At 49.7% G+C, this 21,523-nt stretch overlaps 1 protein-coding gene across 1 annotated transcript in view; it reads left to right on the forward strand.

Moving 5' to 3' along the window:
- ABCG8 (ATP binding cassette subfamily G member 8) overlaps positions 1-21,523 on the forward strand; it is a 62,806-nt gene that overhangs the window by 29,843 nt on the left and 11,440 nt on the right. Inside the window, exons 7-9 of the mRNA XM_040351537.1 lie at positions 3,216-3,378; positions 5,620-5,715; positions 19,394-19,593. Of these exons, the coding sequence (XP_040207471.1) occupies positions 3,216-3,378; positions 5,620-5,715; positions 19,394-19,593 (459 nt within the window). The remainder of the gene's footprint in view (positions 1-3,215; positions 3,379-5,619; positions 5,716-19,393; positions 19,594-21,523) is intronic.

Genomic DNA, 21,523 nt, shown 5'->3' on the forward strand with positions numbered 1-21,523 from the left:
GTTTGGTTTTTGCGAAAGTTATAGCGTCTACAAATTTTTTTTTGTTGTTGTTTTAACTAGTTATTGGGGCGATCAGCGATTTTTATCGGTACTGCGACATTATGGCGGACACATCGAACAGTTTTTTGGAACCATTGGCATTTTTCTAGCGATCAGTGCTGTAAAAAATGCATTGCTTACTCAAAAAATGCCACTGGCAGGGAAGGGGTTAACACTAGGTGCGAGGGAGGGGTCAAATATGTTCCCTGGGTGTGTTCTAACTGTAGGGGGGGGGGGGGTGGGACTGACATGTGTAAATGACAGATCGCTGTTCATGAAGGGGAACTCCAGACCCCCGGAAAAAAAATAAGGTGGGTTCCCTCCAGGTGCATACCAGGCTCTTAGGCTTGGTCTGGAACATAAGGGGTTAAACCCGCGCAAAAAAAATAGCGTGGGGTCCCCCCCAAGATCCAAACCAAGCCATTATCCCAGGCACGCAGTCTGGTCAGACAGGAATGGGGGTGGGGACGAGCGAGCGCCCCCCTCCCTCCTGAGCCATACCAGACCACATGCCCTCAACATGGGGGAGTGTGTGCTGTGGGGGAGGGGGGCACTGCCCCCCCAACCCAAAGCACTCTTGTCCCCATGTCGATAGGGACAAGAGCCTCTTCCCGACAACCCTGGCCGTTGGTTGTCGGGGTATGCGGGCGGAGGGCTTATCAGAATCTGAGAGACCCCTTTAATAAAGGGGTCCCCAGATTCCGGCCCCCCACCCTATGTGAATGAGTATGGGGGTACATTGTACCCCTACCCATTCACCTGGGGAAAAAAATGGAAAAAAATAATACACCACACATGAATAAATTAATTTATTAGTCAGCCGGGGGTCTTCTGCCGGGGCCCCCCACCACCACCCCATTAGGCCCCGGGCTTCGCCATCTTCTGCCGGAACCCCCTTCACCAGTGAGGCTCCTGCCTTTGGGGGAGGGTCCCGGGCTACTACGACGGTTTCTGCGGGGGGGGGTGCACTGGCACCCCACCCCCGTCTTCAGCGACGTAATTCACCGGGACCCCCTTCACCAGGGAGGCTCCTGCCTTTGGGGGAGGGTCCCGGGCTTCCACGACGGTTTCTGCGGGGGGGGGGTGCACTGGCACCCCACCCCCGTCTTCAGCGACGTAATTCACCGGGACCCCCTTCACCAGGGAGGCTCCTGCCTTTGGGGGAGGGTCCCGGGCTTCCACGACGGTTTCTGCGGGGGGGGGTGCACTGGCACCCCACCCCCGTCTTCAGCGACGTAATTCACCGGGACCCCCTTCACCAGGGAGGCTCCTGCCTTTGGGGGAGGGTCCCGGGCTTGTACGGTGTCTTCCGCCGGAGGGCGCCACTCTCCGGGCTTCTGCGATGCCTTCCGCTTCTGCCTGTCTCCTCCGCGGAGCACAGGGCTTGTCTCCGCTGTCTTCTCCCTTCTCTTCCATTCGATGTTGACACGACGAGGTCCGGCGCTGGAATGCCGTCTGAGCAGTGGGCATGGACTTATATAGGGCAATGCCACCATGTGACCTCAACCCATGTGACATCACATTCCCATCATGCCCAGGGAATGTGATGTCACATGGGTTGAGGTCACATGGTGGCATTGCCCTATATAAGTCCATGCCCGCCGCTGACACGGCATGTCAGCGCGGAACCTCGTCGTGTCAACATCCAATGGAAGAGAAGGGAGAGGACAGCGCAGACAAGCCCTGTGCTCCCGGAGGAGACAGGCAGAAGAAGGAAGAGAGAAGAAAGAAGACGGAAGAAAGCCCTGGCTCCGCGGGGGAGCCAGGCAGAAGAGGGAGCAGAGAAAAGACCTGGGAGTTGGCGCACCCCCGGCAGAAGACCAGGAAGACCGGAACCCTGGCGGAAGGCACCGGAAAGACCGGGGGATAGGCGCCATCCCCCGGCAGAAGACCCCGAAGTCCGGATGCCCCTCCCTAATGAAAAAGAGCTTAAATGGGGTGGGGGCATCCGGCGGAAGGCTCCGGAGAGGACCGAGGGATGGCGCCCTCCCCCGGCAGAAATCACCGAAGCCCAGGGTCCCGGCAGAAGATCGGGAGAGAAGAAACCCCCCCTTCTAAGAGAGCTAAAGAAGAAAGGGGGGGCTCCGGAGCTGATTAATAAAATATTTTATTGTGTGTGGTGTTTTATTTTACTTTACATTTCCCCCATGTGAATGGGTAGAGGTACGATGTACCCCATACTCATTCACATAGGGTGGGGGTCCGGCATCTGGGGGCCCCCTTATTAAAGGGAGCTCGCAGATTCCGATTAGCCCCGCCCGCATACCCCGACAACCAATGGCAAGGGTTGTCGGGAAGAGGCTCTTGTCCCTATCGACATGGGGGCAAGAGTGCTGTGGGGTGGGGGGGCAGTGCCCCCCTCCCCCACAGCACACACTCCCCCATGTTGAGGGCATGCGGTCTGGTACGGCTCAGGGGGGGGGGCGCTCGCTCGTCCCCGCCCCCATTCCTGTCCGGGCCAGACTGCATGCTTGGGATGAGGGCTTGGTTTGGATCTGGGGGGGACCCCTGCGCCGAATCGGCGCGGGTTTAACCCCTCACGTTCCGGACCAAGCCTAAGAGCCTAATGTAGCCCTGGAGGGGGACCCGCGCCGATTTCAAGTTTGAAATTTGGCGCCGAGTTCCCCTTCAGGGCTGAAAACAGCTCGGAGATTCCCGTGCGCCGCGTCACGCAGCGCATTCACGGGTACGCCGCTTGGTATTTACCAAGATTTTCACGGCGTACTGACAAGGCGCACGGGAATCCCTGACTTTTCTCTCTGCGCATGCCCAGTATGCAAATGAACCTCCCGAGGTTCAGGCGCACTGTGCAAGCGTACGGGGATCTGTTTTCAAAAAACACTTTCCCTTTCAATTCGGCCCGCCAAACACTTAAAAACACATGTCACTTCACTTCCCCTGCATCCCCCCACCTCCCCCCTAATAAACTCCCGCCCAAACCCCCGCAATTTACAGTTTAATGTGCCGTGCGCCAGGTCTGTACTGGTGCACAATGCACCCTCTCCTGGGCGCACGGAGCACATTAGTAACTAGGGAAATACACTGCACTAGCAGCGTATTTCTTTAGTAAATGGCAAAACGGCTGCTACTCCTGCTTTTACTCCATGAGTCATGGAGTAAAGGCTTGGTAAATCAGCCCCCTTGTGTACAGTGATCTCTCTTTTTCTCTTTATTAGTTGATCTTACCAGCATTGACCAGCGATCCAAAGATAAGGAGATGGAATGCTTGGAGAGAACCAGATCTCTGGCTGATATTTTCCAACAAAAAGTCAAAGATTTTGATGATTTTCTGTGGAAAGCCCAAGATGAAAACAAAGAACAGACCTCCAGTGAGACTCGGTATGTTTTTATATATCATCACCTCCTGCCTGAAATTAATCTTTCGACTTTCAGCTACTGATAATTCTTAACAAACACACCCTCCCCCACTCAGCTGTATATTTACCTGCATTCTTATAGCTGCTACCTGCTACAGGGTTTACCACTTGCTATCCTGCCAGCTTGGATCTTTGTCTCACTGTCCATGCATACACAATAGAATCCAGTAGACCCCTATGAAGCTGTCTTCCAAGCCAGGAGACACTCAACAGATGGTCCATTAAAAGTGTATTGGGACTTATTGCGCACATGTAGACAGCGGGAGGACCATAACTTTGATTGGGTAGGGAATTATGGGATTCCCTCTGGGAAACTTCCAGAACAAAGGACTTCCTTCCTATTTACAAAGAAGACTCTTCTTCCTTTCTCCTGCACACACTTTGGGCCAGATCCACGTAGACCGGGCGCAACTTAACTTTCCCGATTTAAGTTACACCGCCACAATTTTTCCAAGTTAGTGTCCGATCCACAAAGCACTTACCTGGAAATTTGCAGCGGTGTAACTTAAATCCGTCCGGCGCAAGGCGGGCCCAATCGAATGGGGCGAGTCCCATTTAAATTAGGCGCGATCCCGCACCGGACGTACTGCGCATGCTCCGTCGGGTAAATTACCTGACGTGCATTGCGCTAACTGACGTCGCACCGACGTCATTTGCTTAGACGTTAACGTAAATGGCGTCCAGCGGCATTCACGGACGTCTTACGCAAATGACGTTGATGTTTAAATTTCGATGCGGGAACGACGGCCATACTTAACATGGCTTAAGAGAACTAGGGCTCAGCCCTAGTTTTACGCGGCGTAACCCGACGGAAACTACGTAGATTTAGATCGACGGGTCGTTCGGGACGTTCGGGGATCGCCGTAAGTCTTCATTTGCATATTCTACGCCGGCCGCAATGGCCTCGCCACCTAGCGGCCGGCCTAGAATTGCATCCTTAAGATCCGACAGTGTAATTCAATTACACCTGTCGGATCTTAGGGCTAGCTATGCGTAACTGATTCTATGAATCAGTTGCATAGTTAGAAACAGAGATACGACGGCGTATCAGTAGATACGCCGTCGTATCTCGTTTGTGGATCTGGCCCTTTGTTCCTCTATGTACAGTACCTGTTAATGCAGAAACAGCCCATTACAGGCTAGGAACTTCCCGTTCCTTTTTGGATAAAGTAGCACATGTGGAGTGAACAGCAGTCCTTCTGCTTCCCTGTAGACACTGAGCCCAGTTCTACCACTGCAGAAAATACCAGCCCAGCGCGCACACAAGGAGATTCCCCAGGGCAAGGTGCATGAAGACTTGGCACACCGCGATTTTTAAAAGAGCAATGTTACAGCTGACAGTCTCTCCCCTTGGCTTGTCCCTGCACCGTGCTAATCTACTCACTGTCTCTCCTTGCTCTCTCCCGCTGCCTCTCCGACATGAATCCCTCCAACTGTGTCCTGTGGTGGGATCCTTCCAGGCCAGCTTTCCAGAGCTCCAGCCTGAGGTAAAAAAAACTCCCTGGCAGTTGTCCCTTAAGGGCCACCAACAGCCTCTCCTCAGCACTGCTTCTTCATCTTCCACCCAACTTCCCTGCTGGCATGGCCCATGTCTATTTATGGATTTTCCAGTCCCCTGTCAGGCCCACTCCTGGTGGTGTTTGGCTGAGGGCCAAGGCAGCCCCTCCTAATCTCAGCCCTCTAGTTCCAGAACATTCTCCAATATTCTAGAAACAGGAGGAAGCACCAAAGAACTGCCTGGCCTCTGGTAACCCTGACTAAGATTTAATGACTAAGGTCTAACCCAGAGCCAGCTATGTTTTTCCTACTCTCACTGCTAGTAGCACACACTAGAGGGTGCTACAGATGTATTTCTATGCAATTGTGTGTGGCCCTTAACTAACAAGACGGAATAATCAACTAAGGTCTGTCTGCTTCTGCCCTAAACTTTGACTTCTTAAGTTATGGCATGTGGCCTTTCCTTTAATCAGGACCTAGACCTGACTCTAGAGTGTTGGTCACTTTTCACCACATTGCAATATGAAAAAATAATAATACAAATTATAATTGTTAATTGGAAGAATCTTTCATGCCGTCAAGCTTGTAATATTGAGATGTTACGGTGTTAATAGGATAGTATGGGTGGTGATCACAATTTGCATGAACTCTGCCTCTGTTTTCTGAGCAAACTTATTTTCTGTTTCCCCTATTCTTCTATTGTTAGCATGCCAACCCCTCAAAAGGATAAAGTAATTACTATCAATAAACATGAAAAGGATGAGTTACCTAAAGGAATTCACCAATTCTCAGTACTGATAAGGTATGTACATTTGGATTATAAGCAATATATTAATGTTTTGAGTTCCCTCAAATGTGGCTAAAATATAATATTGATGATGTGAGGTTTAACATCCACTAATTCCACTAACACAACTCCATAAATATACAAAAATATATTTAATTTCCCCTAACTTTATTTTATATAAATACAACAGGCAGAGGAGATCACTTAAAATCCATCCTTGGACCATTGTCACCAAAAAGACGTCCCCATTGGCAGATTTTCTCTCTATTCCTATTGATATTTGACCAACATTATTTAAAAAAAAGTTTTAGGTTTAAAGAGATTATAAAAAGATCTTTTATGTCATTTCTTTAATTCCAAGATAATAGAACAATAGAGAAATATTAGAAAAGTACTGTGATAGAAGTATAAAACATGTGCAATATAAATAATTACAATTGAACACATGAACAATCCGATTCCAAAATCAAATATAATCGATTTTCAAAGATTATGTTTCCAATTGTCATTCATGAGGTTGCAGAAATGGAAATGCTATTAAAATATTTTAGAGATCTATTTGGTATGTAGTAATGCTTTTGTGTAGTTAGCAATATTAGGGAGACCCAGGGCTTTTTTTCAGCGGGAACACGGGTGAACGCAGTACCGGTACCTCTAGCACTGAATGCAGGTAATGGGAAGGGAGCTGAGGTGTGCTGGAGGGTCTATTATTGCTGGCAGTAGGAGTATCTATTGTTGCTGGGGGGGGGGGGGGGGGCCAATTGTTGCTGGCAGGGGTCTATTAATGCTAGGGTGTATCTATTGTTGCTTGGGTGGTACTTTATTATGGCGTTCTATTGTTGCTGTGGGGAACTATTGTTGAAAGGGGTGTGTATTGTTATATATATTTTACAGCTTATCCTTAACCTCTTCACACCAGCTAAACGCACATATGCGGCCTCTCGGCATTTGGGCCTTCATGCCAAGCGCCTGCATATACAGTTGTGCTCATAAGTTTACATACCCTGGCAGAATTTATGATTTCATTTTTCAGAGAATATGAATGAAAACACAAAAACTTTTCTTTCACTCATGGTTTGTGTTTTGCTGAAGCCATTTATTATCAATCAACTGTGTTTACTCTTTGTAAATCATAATGGCAACAGAAACTACCCAAATGACCCTGATCAAAAGTTTACATACCCTAGTTCTTAAAGCGGAGGTTCACCCTAAAAATCATCTATATACCATTACATCCAGCATACTGCTGACATCTACAGTATGCTGGTATTTTTTTTTTTTTTCAAAGTACTTACCGTCTTATAGTTCTTTTCACCCGGCTCCGAGTTCTCACTCCTGCGGGGAGTAGGCGTTCCTATGAAGAGGCGTAGATGATTGACGTGTGGGTAAGGCGCGTCATGCGTTCCGAAAACAGACGAACTAGGACTCGATTCTATACAGCGCTATACGGTGCCTGCCGTGTAGAGCTGACTGCGCAGGCGCCGTATAAAGCCGAGCCCCAGTTCGTCTATTTTCGGAACGCGTGACGCGCCTTACCCGCACGTCAATAATCTACACATCTTCAAAGGAACGCCTACTCCCCGGGGCAGTGAGAACCCAGAAGCCGGGTGAAAAGAACTATAAGAAGGTATGTACAGCGGAAAAAAAAATACCAGCATACTGTAGATGTCAGCAGTATGCTGGATGTAACGGTATATAATTGTTTTAGGGTGAACCTCCGCTTTAATACTGTGTATTGCCCCCTTTAACATCAATGACAGCTTAAAGTATTTTGTAGTATTTTTGGATGAGGCTCTTTATCTTCTCAGATGGTAAAGCTGCCCATTCCTCTTGGCAAAAAGCCTCCAGTTCCTGTAAATTCTTGGGCTGTCTTCCATGAACTACACGTTTGAGATCTCCCCAAAGAGGCTCAATGATATTGAGGTCAGGAGACTGAGATGGCCACTCCAGAACCTTCATTTTATTCTGCTGTAGCCAATGACAGGTCGCCTTGGCCTTGTGTTTTAAATCATTGTTGTTAAGACCTGCAGTGGTTAAGGTACTGCGGCCTTCATTCCGTCCCTCAATCGCCGAGCATAGGGGATTACCGCTACCATAGAAGGTAGGGGGATAGTGGAGATGAATGCAGTTTCCAAGATGAATGTTCCCCCCAAACATGAGCCAAGACTTCATGAAGGGTGTCCAGATCTAGAATAGCTTTATTGAGACTGGAGGTTACTTATATACAGCAAAAGGAATACTTGACATAATCAGATGAACAATGATAATCTCCTCACACATCATCATACAATGGTTTTACTAACAATAGACCTCTAAGGAGACAGACGTCCTGTCTCTGATGTAATCCACATGTGTTAATTACTGGTCAGTTACCCAGACGAGGTGAGATCTTCTCACCTGCTGAACTATAGAGATTCACACAATGAACGCTTCTTGAGAGACAGACGAAAGTTCATTTACATGACACTGCAGACGATATTATCACACAAGCTCTGCCTGGGAGATATTGATATCAGTTAAGGAATAAACCAATTATCTCCAGGCAGAGAGCACCCCAAGTTTCCCAAAAGTTGGAACACCCCTTTCCACACAAGGTATCCCTACAATTACATATGCCCTGATAGCTCCGATCTGGGGGACCAACATATCCAAATTTCACCCAGATCGGTCCAGGGGTTCTTAAAAAACAAACAGAACCTATGAGAAAATCCAGAATAAAGTCTATTTTCTTCACAATACTCCCCCTTAGTTCCATGGGTCGGCATACCCGCCTAGACCCTGCCGGGTTGGCTAGGGGATGTCCGGGTCAAAACTATACTTCCAAAGCCCATCCGCATTGCCGTTCTGCTTGCCCGGGCGGTATTGCAGTGTAAAATTGTAGGGCTGCAATGCTAAACTCTAGCGCAGCAATCAGGGATTGTCTCCAGAGACTCGGTTGAGCCAGATGAGGTGGTTATGGTCAGTGGGTAGGCTAAAGGCACGGCCATAAAGGTACGGTTGGAGCTTCTTTAAGGCCCATACTAGAGCCAGGCATTCTTTTTCCATGCCGTCTTAAGTCCCTGGAACGCCGTTGCACACTCCAAGAACCAGGCTACCTGCTTGGGTAGGGCCCTTTTGGTCAGGTCGGTGAGGGGTTTCGCTAGGGTGCTATACTCCGGGACGAACTTCCTATAATACCCGGCGGTGCCTAGGGATGCCAATACCTGCGTCTTGGTGCAGAGCTGGGGCCAATTAGCTATGACCTCTACTTTTGCGGGTTCAGGGGGCTGTTTCTCAGACCCCACTCTAGGCCCTAGGTATTGAACCTCTGCCATGGCCCCATGGCAGTTCTCAGATTTCAGGGTGAGATTTAGTTTCTCCCCCAACCCAACTTGCTCTAGGTTACCTTGGTTAGCTGCCAGCAGGTCGGGTAAGGGAAGTCCTTCACTAGCGTCAGTGGACGGGGCACCGATAGCGGCCACGTCCTCGGAGCGCTCGAAGTACGGTTTCAACATGTTCACATGAAAGGCTCGTTTGATCCTTTCATCCGAACATTTGGCCACAATATAGGTGGTGTCGCTAATTCGTTCCACCACTTTAAATAGCCCCTGCCACGATGCCTGTAGCTTGTCCTTTTTGGATGGTCTGAGGGCTAATACTTTTTGCCCTATTTCTAGGTTCCTATCTCGTGCTCCCCGGTCATACCATTGTTTCTGTCGTTTCTGGGCTGCCTGTAGGCTCTCCCGAACTGATTCGGTCAGTGCCCGCAGGCGGTCCCGGAACTCCAGCACGTACGGCAAAACCGGGATCCCTTCCTCTCCTGTGTTGCCCTCCCAGTGCTCCCGTATGAGGTCCAGGGGTCCCCAGACTTTTCTCCCGTATAGGAGTTCGAAGGGGGAGAACCCGGTCGACGCCTGGGGCACTTCCCGGTAGGCAAACAGGAGATGGGGTAGAAATTTCTCCCATTGACCGCAGGACTCTGTGAACGCTGTGAGCATCTGCTTAAGCGTGCCGTTGAATCGTTCACAAAAGCCGTTGGTCTGGGGGTGGTAGGGGAAGTTAAATAACGGTTTCACCCCGCAGCTCTGCCATAACTGTTGAGTGACAGTTGCCGTGAACTGGGTTCCCTGATCTGAGAGTATTTCTCGGGGGAATCCTACTCGAGAAAAGATCCTGACTAGAGCTTCTGCTACTGTCTCCGCCCCAATGTTGGGGAGCGCCACTGCCTCAGGGTACCTGGTGGCATAGTCCACCACCGTGAGGATGTAGCGCCTTCCGGAGGCGCTGGGTTTGTTGAGGGGCCCTATCAGGTCTACTGCCACTCTGGCGAATGGTTCCTCTATTATAGGTAGGGACCGCAACTTGGCCTTGGGGTGGTCCCCACGTTTCCCAATCCTTTGACATGTGTCACATGTCCTGCAGTACGTCTGCAAGTCCTTTGATATCCCTGGCCAGAAGAACGTCTGGGTAAGGCGATCCTTAGTTTTCTTGATACCCAGATGTCCGGCTAGCGGGATATCATGGCTGAGCTTTAGAAGCTCTGCTCTGTATTTGCGGGGTACAACTAGCTGCCTTTTTATAACTTGGGCTGCCCCACTTCCCACTCCCCCTGTGACCCTATATAGCAGTCCCTTGTCCCAGTGGAAGTGCTCTTGAGCATTACCTTCCTTAGGGATACCTACGGCCTTCCTGTAACCTGCTAAGGTGGGATCTGACTGCTGGGCTTGGCCAAAGTCTTGTGGAGTGCCCCAGAAGGGGATAGGGTTCGGACATACTACGGGGTTTTCGGTCCCTACCTGTGGTTCCTCGGAGTGCGTCTGTCCAGCTCTGCGGGCTTGCGCCCTGGTAGTCACAGGGCAGGTTCCAGCGGGATCTGGGGTAAGCAGCTGTGAAGTTAGGCACCCCAAATCGTTCCCCAGCAATACTTCCGTAGGTAGGCCCGACATAATGCCTACTTCCATCTGCTTGGCTCCGGTGCCCCAATTTAACTGCACTTGGGCTGTGGGTAGTTTGTGGATGGCGCCTCCTGCCACTCTTACTGCAACAGTCCTGTTGGTGCGCGCCTTCGCAGATATGGTGTGAGGCTGCACCAGAGTGCGGGTGGCCCCAGAGTCTCGTAGTGCCTCAGCCTCCTTTCCATCTACTGTGACCCATTGTCTGTGGTGCACCCGGTTGTCCCCCTCGGCTTGTGCTAGGTTCACCTCATGCAGTTTGGTCCATTGCTCAGATTCAGTGCTGTGGTCTTCCAGCAGCTCATGCTGATAGTGATGAGTGGCTGCCCTCGGTGGTGGTGGTGATGGCCGCTCCCAATTGCCTCTGCTCCGCTGAGGGCAATGTATTTTGTAGTGCCCTGGCTGATTGCATTGGTGACATACCAATGGTGGTCTCCGGTTAACATTAGGTGGTGTAGTGGGCGGTACCGCGTTCGGTCGATGGTGGGTCACCGGACCTGGCGTTGGGGTGCTGGACCCTACCAGAGGGCGGTTTCCACTAGCCTCTCCTTTTCTTCCTTCGTGATACTCGTCTGCCAGCTTGGCCGCTTCCTCGATTGTGGCCGGCTTCCTGTCTCTGACCCAGTCCTTGGTGTCTGCAGGTGTGTGGTCAAAAAATTGTTCTAGCAAGAAGAGTTGTAGCACCTCCTGTAGCGTCGCGGCTTGGCAGCCTTGTATCCAGTTTTGGGCCGCCCGATACAACCTAAAAGCCCATTCGGTGTAGGAGTCTCGGCCCCCTTTCCGTAATGCCCGAAACGTTTTCCTGTAAGTCTCTGGGGTCACGGCATACCTGGCTAGCAGAATGTCCTTTACCCTGGCGTAGTCGTGTATGGCTGTATCAGGAACTGCTCGGTATGCCACTGCTGCTCGGCCCGTGAGTTTGCTGTTTAGAATCGCGGCCCATTGCTCCGATTCCAGACCCTCCAAAACGCATTGACGCTCGAAATCTTGTAGGTATGCGTCAATTTCCATTTCTCCATCCGAAAAACTTTTAAACGCAGCATAGTTAATCTTTCTCCGCTGCCCTCCATTTATAGATCCGGCTAAGGAAGCGGAGTCTCCCTGGTTTACGCTTGCCTGTTGTGCTCTGCGTTCTGCGCTCACCTGCTCCAGGACTTGCGTCACCATCTCCGGTGTGGGATTTGGCCCATATAGGTTTAGCCTCCACATGACCTTCTGTTGGAACTCTGCTTCCTCCTGGCTGACATTCGCCATGCTGCTGGTTTGGTCGCCCTCCATTAGTTCTGCTATGAGGGTAGCTCTCTTTTTGTTGCTTTCCACTTGACCTCGGGCTTCCAGCAGATCCTCTTTAGTCTCTCGTAATGCTGGGCCATTCACCTGCTGTCTTTATGCGTCCCATTCAACCCCGCTGCTTGCCACCAGTTGTTAAGACCTGCAGTGGTTAAGGTACTGCGGCCTTCATTCCGTCCCTCAATCGCCGAGCATAGGGGATTACCGCTACCATAGAAGGTAGGGGGATAGTGGAGATGAATGCAGTTTCCAAGATGAATGTTCCCCCCAAACATGAGCCAAGACTTCATGAAGGGTGTCCAGATCTAGAATCGCTTTATTGAGACTGGAGGTTACTTATATACAGCAAAAGGAATACTTGACATAATCAGATGAACAATGATAATCTCCTCACACATCATCATACAATGGTTTTACTAACAATAGACCTCTAAGGAGACAGACGTCCTGTCTCTGATGTAATCCACATGTGTTAATTACTGGTCAGTTACCCAGACGAGGTGAGATCTTCTCACCTGCTGAACTATAGAGATTCACACAATGAACGCTTCTTGAGAGACAGACGAAAGTTCATTTACATGACACTGCAGACGATATTATCACAGCAAGCTCTGCCTGGGAGATATTGATATCAGTTAAGGAATAAACCAATTATCTCCAGGCAGAGAGCACCCCAAGTTTCCCAAAAGTTGGAACACCCCTTTCCACACAAGGTATCCCTACAATTACATATGCCCTGATAGCTCCGATCTGGGGGACCAACATATCCAAATTTCACCCAGATCGGTCCAGGGGTTCTTAAAAAACAAACAGAACCTATGAGAAAATCCAGAATAAAGTCTATTTTCTTCACAATACTCCCCCTTAGTTCCATGGGTCGGCATACCCGCCTAGACCCTGCCGGGTTGGCTAGGGGATGTCCGGGTCAAAACTATACTTCCAAAGCCCATCCGCATTGCCGTTCTGCTTGCCCGGGCGGTATTGCAGTGTAAAATTGTAGGGCTGCAATGCAAAACTCTAGCGCAGCAATCAGGGATTGTCTCCAGAGACTCGGTTGAGCCAGATGAGGTGGTTATGGTCAGTGGGTAGGCTAAAGGCACGGCCATAAAGGTACGGTTGGAGCTTCTTTAAGGCCCATACTAGAGCCAGGCATTCTTTTTCCATGCCGTCTTAAGTCCCTGGAACGCCGTTGCACACTCCAAGAACCAGGCTACCTGCTTGGGTAGGGCCCTTTTGGTCAGGTCGGTGAGGGGTTTCGCTAGGGTGCTATACTCCGGGACGAACTTCCTATAATACCCGGCGGTGCCTAGGGATGCCAATACCTGCGTCTTGGTGCAGAGCTGGGGCCAATTAGCTATGACCTCTACTTTTGCGGGTTCAGGGGGCTGTTTCTCAGACCCCACTCTAGGCCCTAGGTATTGAACCTCTGCCATGGCCCCATGGCAGTTCTCGGATTTCAGGGTGAGATTTAGTTTCTCCCCCAACCCAACTTGCTCTAGGTTACCTTGGTTAGCTGCCAGCAGGTCGGGTAAGGGAAGTCCTTCACTAGCGTCAGTGGACGGGGCACCGATAGCGGCCACGTCCTCGGAGCGCTCGAAGTACGGTTTCAACATGTTCAACATGAAAGGCTCGTTTGATCCTTTCATCCGAACATTTGGCCACAATATAGGTGGTGTCGCTAATTCGTTCCACCACTTTAAATAGCCCCTGCCACGATGCCTGTAGCTTGTCCTTTTTGGATGGTCTGAGGGCTAATACTTTTTGCCCTATTTCTAGGTTCCTATCTCGTGCTCCCCGGTCATACCATTGTTTCTGTCGTTTCTGGGCTGCCTGTAGGCTCTCCCGAACTGATTCGGTCAGTGCCCGCAGGCGGTCCCGGAACTCCAGCACGTACGGCAAAACCGGGATCCCTTCCTCTCCTGTGTTGCCCTCCCAGTGCTCCCGTATGAGGTCCAGGGGTCCCCGGACTTTTCTCCCGTATAGGAGTTCGAAGGGGGAGAACCCGGTCGACGCCTGGGGCACTTCCCGGTAGGCAAACAGGAGATGGGGTAGAAATTTCTCCCATTGACCGCAGGACTCTGTGAACGCTGTGAGCATCTGCTTAAGCGTGCCGTTGAATCGTTCACAAAAGCCGTTGGTCTGGGGGTGGTAGGGGAAGTTAAATAACGGTTTCACCCCGCAGCTCTGCCATAACTGTTGAGTGACAGTTGCCGTGAACTGGGTTCCCTGATCTGAGAGTATTTCTCGGGGGAATCCTACTCGAGAAAAGATCCTGACTAGAGCTTCTGCTACTGTCTCCGCCCCAATGTTGGGGAGCGCCACTGCCTCAGGGTACCTGGTGGCATAGTCCACCACCGTGAGGATGTAGCGCCTTCCGGAGGCGCTGGGTTTGTTGAGGGGCCCTATCAGGTCTACTGCCACTCTGGCGAATGGTTCCTCTATTATAGGTAGGGACCGCAACTTGGCCTTGGGGTGGTCCCCACGTTTCCCAATCCTTTGACATGTGTCACATGTCCTGCAGTACGTCTGCAAGTCCTTTGATATCCCTGGCCAGAAGAACGTCTGGGTAAGGCGATCCTTAGTTTTCTTGATACCCAGATGTCCGGCTAGCGGGATATCATGGCTGAGCTTTAGAAGCTCTGCTCTGTATTTGCGGGGTACAACTAGCTGCCTTTTTATAACTTGGGCTGCCCCACTTCCCACTCCCCCTGTGACCCTATATAGCAGTCCCTTGTCCCAGTGGAAGTGCTCTTGAGCATTACCTTCCTTAGGGATACCTACGGCCTTCCTGTAACCTGCTAAGGTGGGATCTGACTGCTGGGCTTGGCCAAAGTCTTGTGGAGTGCCCCAGAAGGGGATAGGGTTCGGACATACTACGGGGTTTTCGGTCCCTACCTGTGGTTCCTCGGAGTGCGTCTGTCCAGCTCTGCGGGCTTGCGCCCTGGTAGTCACAGGGCAGGTTCCAGCGGGATCTGGGGTAAGCAGCTGTGAAGTTAGGCACCCCAAATCGTTCCCCAGCAATACTTCCGTAGGTAGGCCCGACATAATGCCTACTTCCATCTGCTTGGCTCCGGTGCCCCAATTTAACTGCACTTGGGCTGTGGGTAGTTTGTGGATGGCGCCTCCTGCCACTCTTACTGCAACAGTCCTGTTGGTGCGCGCCTTCGCAGATATGGTGTGAGGCTGCACCAGAGTGCGGGTGGCCCCAGAGTCTCGTAGTGCCTCAGCCTCCTTTCCATCTACTGTGACCCATTGTCTGTGGTGCACCCGGTTGTCCCCCTCGGCTTGTGCTAGGTTCACCTCATGCAGTTTGGTCCATTGCTCAGATTCAGTGCTGTGGTCTTCCAGCAGCTCATGCTGATAGTGATGAGTGGCTGCCCTCGGTGGTGGTGGTGATGGCCGCTCCCAATTGCCTCTGCTCCGCTGAGGGCAATGTATTTTGTAGTGCCCTGGCTGATTGCATTGGTGACATACCAATGGTGGTCTCCGGTTAACATTAGGTGGTGTAGTGGGCGGTACCGCGTTCGGTCGATGGTGGGTCACCGGACCTGGCGTTGGGGTGCTGGACCCTACCAGAGGGCGGTTTCCACTAGCCTCTCCTTTTCTTCCTTCGTGATACTCGTCTGCCAGCTTGGCCGCTTCCTCGATTGTGGCCGGCTTCCTGTCTCTGACCCAGTCCTCTGACCCAGTCCTTGGTGTCTGCAGGTGTGTGGTCAAAAAATTGTTCTAGCAAGAAGAGTTGTAGCACCTCCTGTAGCGTCGCGGCTTGGCAGCCTTGTATCCAGTTTTGGGCCGCCCGATACAACCTAAAAGCCCATTCGGTGTAGGAGTCTCGGCCCCCTTTCCGTAATGCCCGAAACGTTTTCCTGTAAGTCTCTGGGGTCACGGCATACCTGGCTAGCAGAATGTCCTTTACCCTGGCGTAGTCGTGTATGGCTGTATCAGGAACTGCTCGGTATGCCTCTGCTGCTCGGCCCGTGAGTTTGCTGTTTAGAATCGCGGCCCATTGCTCCGATTCCAGACCCTCCAAAACGCATTGACGCTCGAAATCTTGTAGGTATGCGTCAATTTCCATTTCTCCATCCGAAAAACTTTTAAACGCAGCATAGTTAATCTTTCTCCGCTGCCCTCCATTTATAGATCCGGCTAAGGAAGCGGAGTCTCCCTGGTTTACGCTTGCCTGTTGTGCTCTGCGTTCTGCGCTCACCTGCTCCAGGACTTGCGTCACCATCTCCGGTGTGGGATTTGGCCCATATAGGTTTAGCCTCCACATGACCTTCTGTTGGAACTCTGCTTCCTCCTGGCTGACATTCGCCATGCTGCTGGTTTGGTCGCCCTCCATTAGTTCTGCTATGAGGGTAGCTCTCTTTTTGTTGCTTTCCACTTGACCTCGGGCTTCCAGCAGATCCTCTTTAGTCTCTCGTAATGCTGGGCCATTCACCTGCTGTCTTTATGCGTCCCATTCAACCCCGCTGCTTGCCACCAGTTGTTAAGACCTGCAGTGGTTAAGGTACTGCGGCCTTCATTCCGTCCCTCAATCGCCGAGCATAGGGGATTACCGCTACCATAGAAGGTAGGGGGATAGTGGAGATGAATGCAGTTTCCAAGATGAATGTTCCCCCCAAACATGAGCCAAGACTTCATGAAGGGTGTCCAGATCTAGAATAGCTTTATTGAGACTGGAGGTTACTTATATACAGCAAAAGGAATACTTGACATAATCAGATGAACAATGATAATCTCCTCACACATCATCATACAATGGTTTTACTAACAATAGACCTCTAAGGAGACAGACGTCCTGTCTCTGATGTAATCCACATGTGTTAATTACTGGTCAGTTACCCAGACGAGGTGAGATCTTCTCACCTGCTGAACTATAGAGATTCACACAATGAACGCTTCTTGAGAGACAGACGAAAGTTCATTTACATGACACTGCAGACGATATTATCACAGCAAGCTCTGCCTGGGAGATATTGATATCAGTTAAGGAATAAACCAATTATCTCCAGGCAGAGAGCACCCCAAGTTTCCCAAAAGTTGGAACACCCCTTTCCACACAAGGTATCCCTACAATTACATATGCCCTGATAGCTCCGATCTGGGGGACCAACATATCCAAATTTCACCCAGATCGGTCCAGGGGTTCTTAAAAAACAAACAGAACCTATGAGAAAATCCAGAATAAAGTCTATTTTCTTCACAATTGTCATGTTGGAATGTCCAAGTACGTCCCATGCGCAGCTTTCTGGCTAATGCAAATGTTCCTCCAGTATTTTTTAATAACATACTGCATTCATTTTGCCATCAATTTTGACCAAATGTCCTGTGCCTTTGTAGCTCACACATCCCCAAAACATCAGCGATCCAACTCCATGTTTCACAGTATGAATGGTGTACCTTTCATCATAGGCCTTGTTGACTACATTTTGGTCTCATCACTCCAAATGACTTTGTGCCAGAAGGTTTGAGGATTGTCTCTGTGCTGTTTGGCGTATTGTAAGCGGGATACCTTGTGGCATTTGTGTAGTAATGGCTTTCTTCTGGTGACTCGACCATGCAGCCAATCTTTCTTGTGCCTCCTTATTGTGCATCTTGAAACAGCCACACCCCATGTTTTCAGAGAGTCCTGTATTTCACCTAAAGCGGTTTGTGGCTTTTTCTTTGCATCCCTGGCAGTTGTGGCTGAAATTTTAGTTGGTCTACCTGACCGTGGTTTGGTTTAAACAGAATCCCTAAATTCCCACTTCTTGATTAGAGTTTGAACACTGCTGATTGGCATTCTCAATTCCTTGGATATCTTTTAATATCCCTTTCCTGTTTTATAAAGTTCAACTACCTTTTCCCAGAGATCCTTTACAATAATTTTGCTTTCCCCATGACCCAGAATCCAGAAACGTCAGTGCAGCACTGGATGTAAGATGCAAGGGTCTGTCAGGAGTAGCCAGTGGTTTCCATAAAGCTCCTGGTGCATATTAGCCATTGGGAGTTTTTCGATCATGTGACCGATGTGACAACGAATCAACGCAGTCACATGACCCAAATGCCCGCCTCTGCCTCCAAGCGTGTAAACCCTTCAAGGGCTGGGAGGCGGTCAGTGGGAAGGGGTTAACAAATTACATACAAATTACATAGCACCACAAAATGATACTTGGCTCTGCATTCTCTAAAAGGGGTGATACTGGAAGGTGGATAGGGGGAGGAATCAAGGGTTGGTGCTCAGAGGTTGGTAGGGGGCTGAGCTGAAAGAGAGAGTTCCTGCACCTATTTCCTGAGAAAAAAAGCCCTGGGGAGAACTATTATATGTTTACAATAAGTCAGAATTTATATGATATATAATAATTGTAAAGGACTGGGGTAATCCACTATTAACAGTTTCAAAAATGGTCTGATCATAGCCAGGGTACCACAACCCTATTTATACTTAGTAGAAATAAAGAGATCGGATTGGGATTTTTTCAGGGACAAACAGAACACACAATGCTTGCCTTAAAAAATAAAGGGCCAGATTCAGGTACATCGGCGCATCTTTGAGCCGGCGTAGCGCATCTCATATGCGCTACGCCGACGTAAAATTGAGAGGCAAGCTGAGTATTCACAAATCACTTGCTCCCATATTTACGCCAGCGTAACGTAAATAGGCCGGCGTAAGCCCGCCTAATTCAAAGTAGGCAGGTAGTGGGCGTGTTGTATTAAAATGAGTCGTGACCCCATGTAAATGCATGGCCGTATGAACGGCGCTTGCGCGCGCATGCTCAGAATCACGTCGCATATACTCCCTAAGATACGACGGCTCAATGGCAACGACGTGAATGTAACCTACGCCCAGCCCCATTCACGTACGACTTACGCAAACAACGTAAAATCCGACGGCAGTTCCGACGTCCAAACCCTACACGACTTAGACCAGCTATTTGGTGGTTTATCTTTACGCCGGATGTACGCCTTAGGTAAACGGCGTAGCTTACTGCGACGGGCGCAAGTACGTTCGTGAATTGGCGTATCTAGGTCATTTACATATTCGACACGTAAATCAACTGAAGCGCCCCTTGCGGCCAGCGTAAATATGCACCCAAGATACGACGGCATAGGAGACTTACGTCGGTCGTATCTTGCCACAATTCAGGCGTATCTGATTTAGAGAATCAGCGCATAGATACAACGGCGCACATTTGGACTTACGACGGCGTATAAGTAGATACGTCGGCGTATGTCTTTGTGAATCTGGCCCAAAGTGTTTTTGTAATTTTGTATTGTGTGTTCCCAATCTGATCTTTTATTTCCTCACCATTAACAGTTTTTCCTAGAGGACTTTTTTAGTTTAAGTGATACCCAATCTTCTATTTGTAGTGTGAGCCTTTTTTTCCCAAAAAATAAAATTATCCTCTGAATACCAGTTTTCATCTTGTAGTTTTATGTCTAGTTAAGATTTGTAAGTGTTTTTTCTTTTGTATTCTTCTCCTCTTTAGTCGCCATGTTTCAAATGATTTGCGGGATCTGACAACATTGCTTATCCATGGCATTGAGGCTGTTTTGATGGCGCTATTAATTGGATTTCTGTATTACGGACAAGGTGGAAATCCACTCTCCATACAAGATACAATCGCACTGCTGTTCATGAAAGGCTCACTCACGCCCTTTGCTGTTGTCCTGGATGTAGTTGCAAAATGTGAGTTAGTTTGAGTAAGCAGTTGGTACTTTCATGCCAGCAAGTTAATTTTTTCTAACAAAAGATTAGGGGGTTGGAGAATCACAAACAGCCATGCTCCATCTGTTATAGAAAGTGCTGCTTTAATATGAAAACAGATGCCTGTAAAGTGTTGCATCTGTAGCATGAATAAAACATACTGCAGGAAAGATGAGTCAAATCCCTTTTTAAATGACTCAAGGTTTCAATTGCCGGCACCCGGCTATTAAAAAAATAAAGAAAAAAGTGGTGTGGGATCCCCCCAGTCCATACCAGACCCTCAGGAGGGGAACCCCATGCCAAAATGTAAAAAACAAAAACGACTTGGGGTCCCCCCAAAATCCATACCAGACCCTTATCCAACCGGCAGGTCAGGAAACTATACCAGGCTACATGCCCTCAGCATTAGGGGGTGGGTGCTTGCTCCCCCCCTTACCCTGACCTGCATGCCTGCTGCATGCCCATATATGGGTCTGGTATGGGTTTTGGGGGGGACCCATGCCGTCTCTTTCTTTATTTTTTAATCACCAATTTTTTTTTATTCAGCTGTCAGCAAGGAAACCCATTGGCAGCTGATGACTTATCGTTTGTTAAGGACGCTGCGGCTGGCTTCCCAATCCCGCTCCTTAACCAGCTTACACTGGGCCTAATTGGGCAAATGTAAAAGAAACCTGGGTAACAAGTGTGCAGTAGTGCGCAGGCCTGGACATTCCAAGAGATGCACAAGGAGGGACATGTACTGGTACATGCGTGAGCGTGCACGCATTGGCACCAGTCCGCCTATTTAAACCTGCCAGCGACATGCACACTTTGCTGAGTGGTCTTTCAGCTAGTGCCTGTTTACCTGATCTGGACCAGTTTCAGGCAAACCTGACCCAGCTTGCCTGAACTTTCCCTCTAACCTCCACCTGCCTACTTGTGACCCTGGCTTGTGCTTGACTCGGCTTCTGCCTGATGTTCCTGTTCCTCAATGCCTGACTGTGTACCGAACCTGGCCTGTGTTCCCCGTCTTTGCCTCTGCCTCATAGTTTGATACCTGCTCTGCCCGGCTGTTGATGTTATGTAAACAAAGCAGAGCTCTGTCCTGTCAGCAGGGATGTGCCAGTTTTAGTTTCCCTGCAAAGCAGGGAATATAAACTGTGACATCTCTTAGTAAAAGCGCCTCAGGCCCCGTACACACGACCAGTTTTCTCGGCAGAATTCAGCTTCCGACCGAGTTTCTGGCTGAATTCTGCCGAGAAACCCGGCCGTGTGTACAATTTCGCTGAGGAAGCCGACGAGGAGCTCGACGAGGAAATAGAGAACATGTTCTCTATTTCCTCGTTGTTCTATGGGAGCTCTCGCCCCGCCGAGCTCCTCGGCGGCTTCAGTGCTGAACTGGCCGAGGAACTCGATGTGTTTGGCACGTCGAGTTCCTCGGCCGTGTGTACGGGGCCTGACAGTAACCACATAAACACTGGATAGGCACACATGTTCATATTCAGCTGCTGGGCTTCACATTTCCCACATGGGAGGAGAGGGGCGGGAGGAGAAAGAGCAGATCAGCTCTCTCCTTTCCCATCTGTGTGAGGGAAGGGGAACTGTCAGTACAGGCTCTGGGCTGTATGAGAGAAACGCTGATGGGGAACAATTTATACTTTCCAGTACATGCAACTGATAACAGGACATACAGATGAATGGTTTGTGTATACGAGCATCCTAATTCTGGGTCCTGTCCCCCCTATATATGGCCTTCTTTGTATGCCCCTTTATTTCCCTACAATAAAACTTGCATTTAGTGAAGAGTTCTGCTGGTCAGACACAGTTTTCCACAATGGAGCAGATTAGGGAAACGTTTATCCCCTACATTATTTGCACTTGGACATGTGATCTTGGATATCCCATGACCAGGTGCAGAGGATTTATAGGGAAA

The sequence above is a fragment of the Rana temporaria genome, chromosome 4 (assembly GCF_905171775.1).
Source record: "Rana temporaria chromosome 4, aRanTem1.1, whole genome shotgun sequence".
NCBI classification, from domain to species: domain Eukaryota; kingdom Metazoa; phylum Chordata; class Amphibia; order Anura; family Ranidae; genus Rana; species Rana temporaria.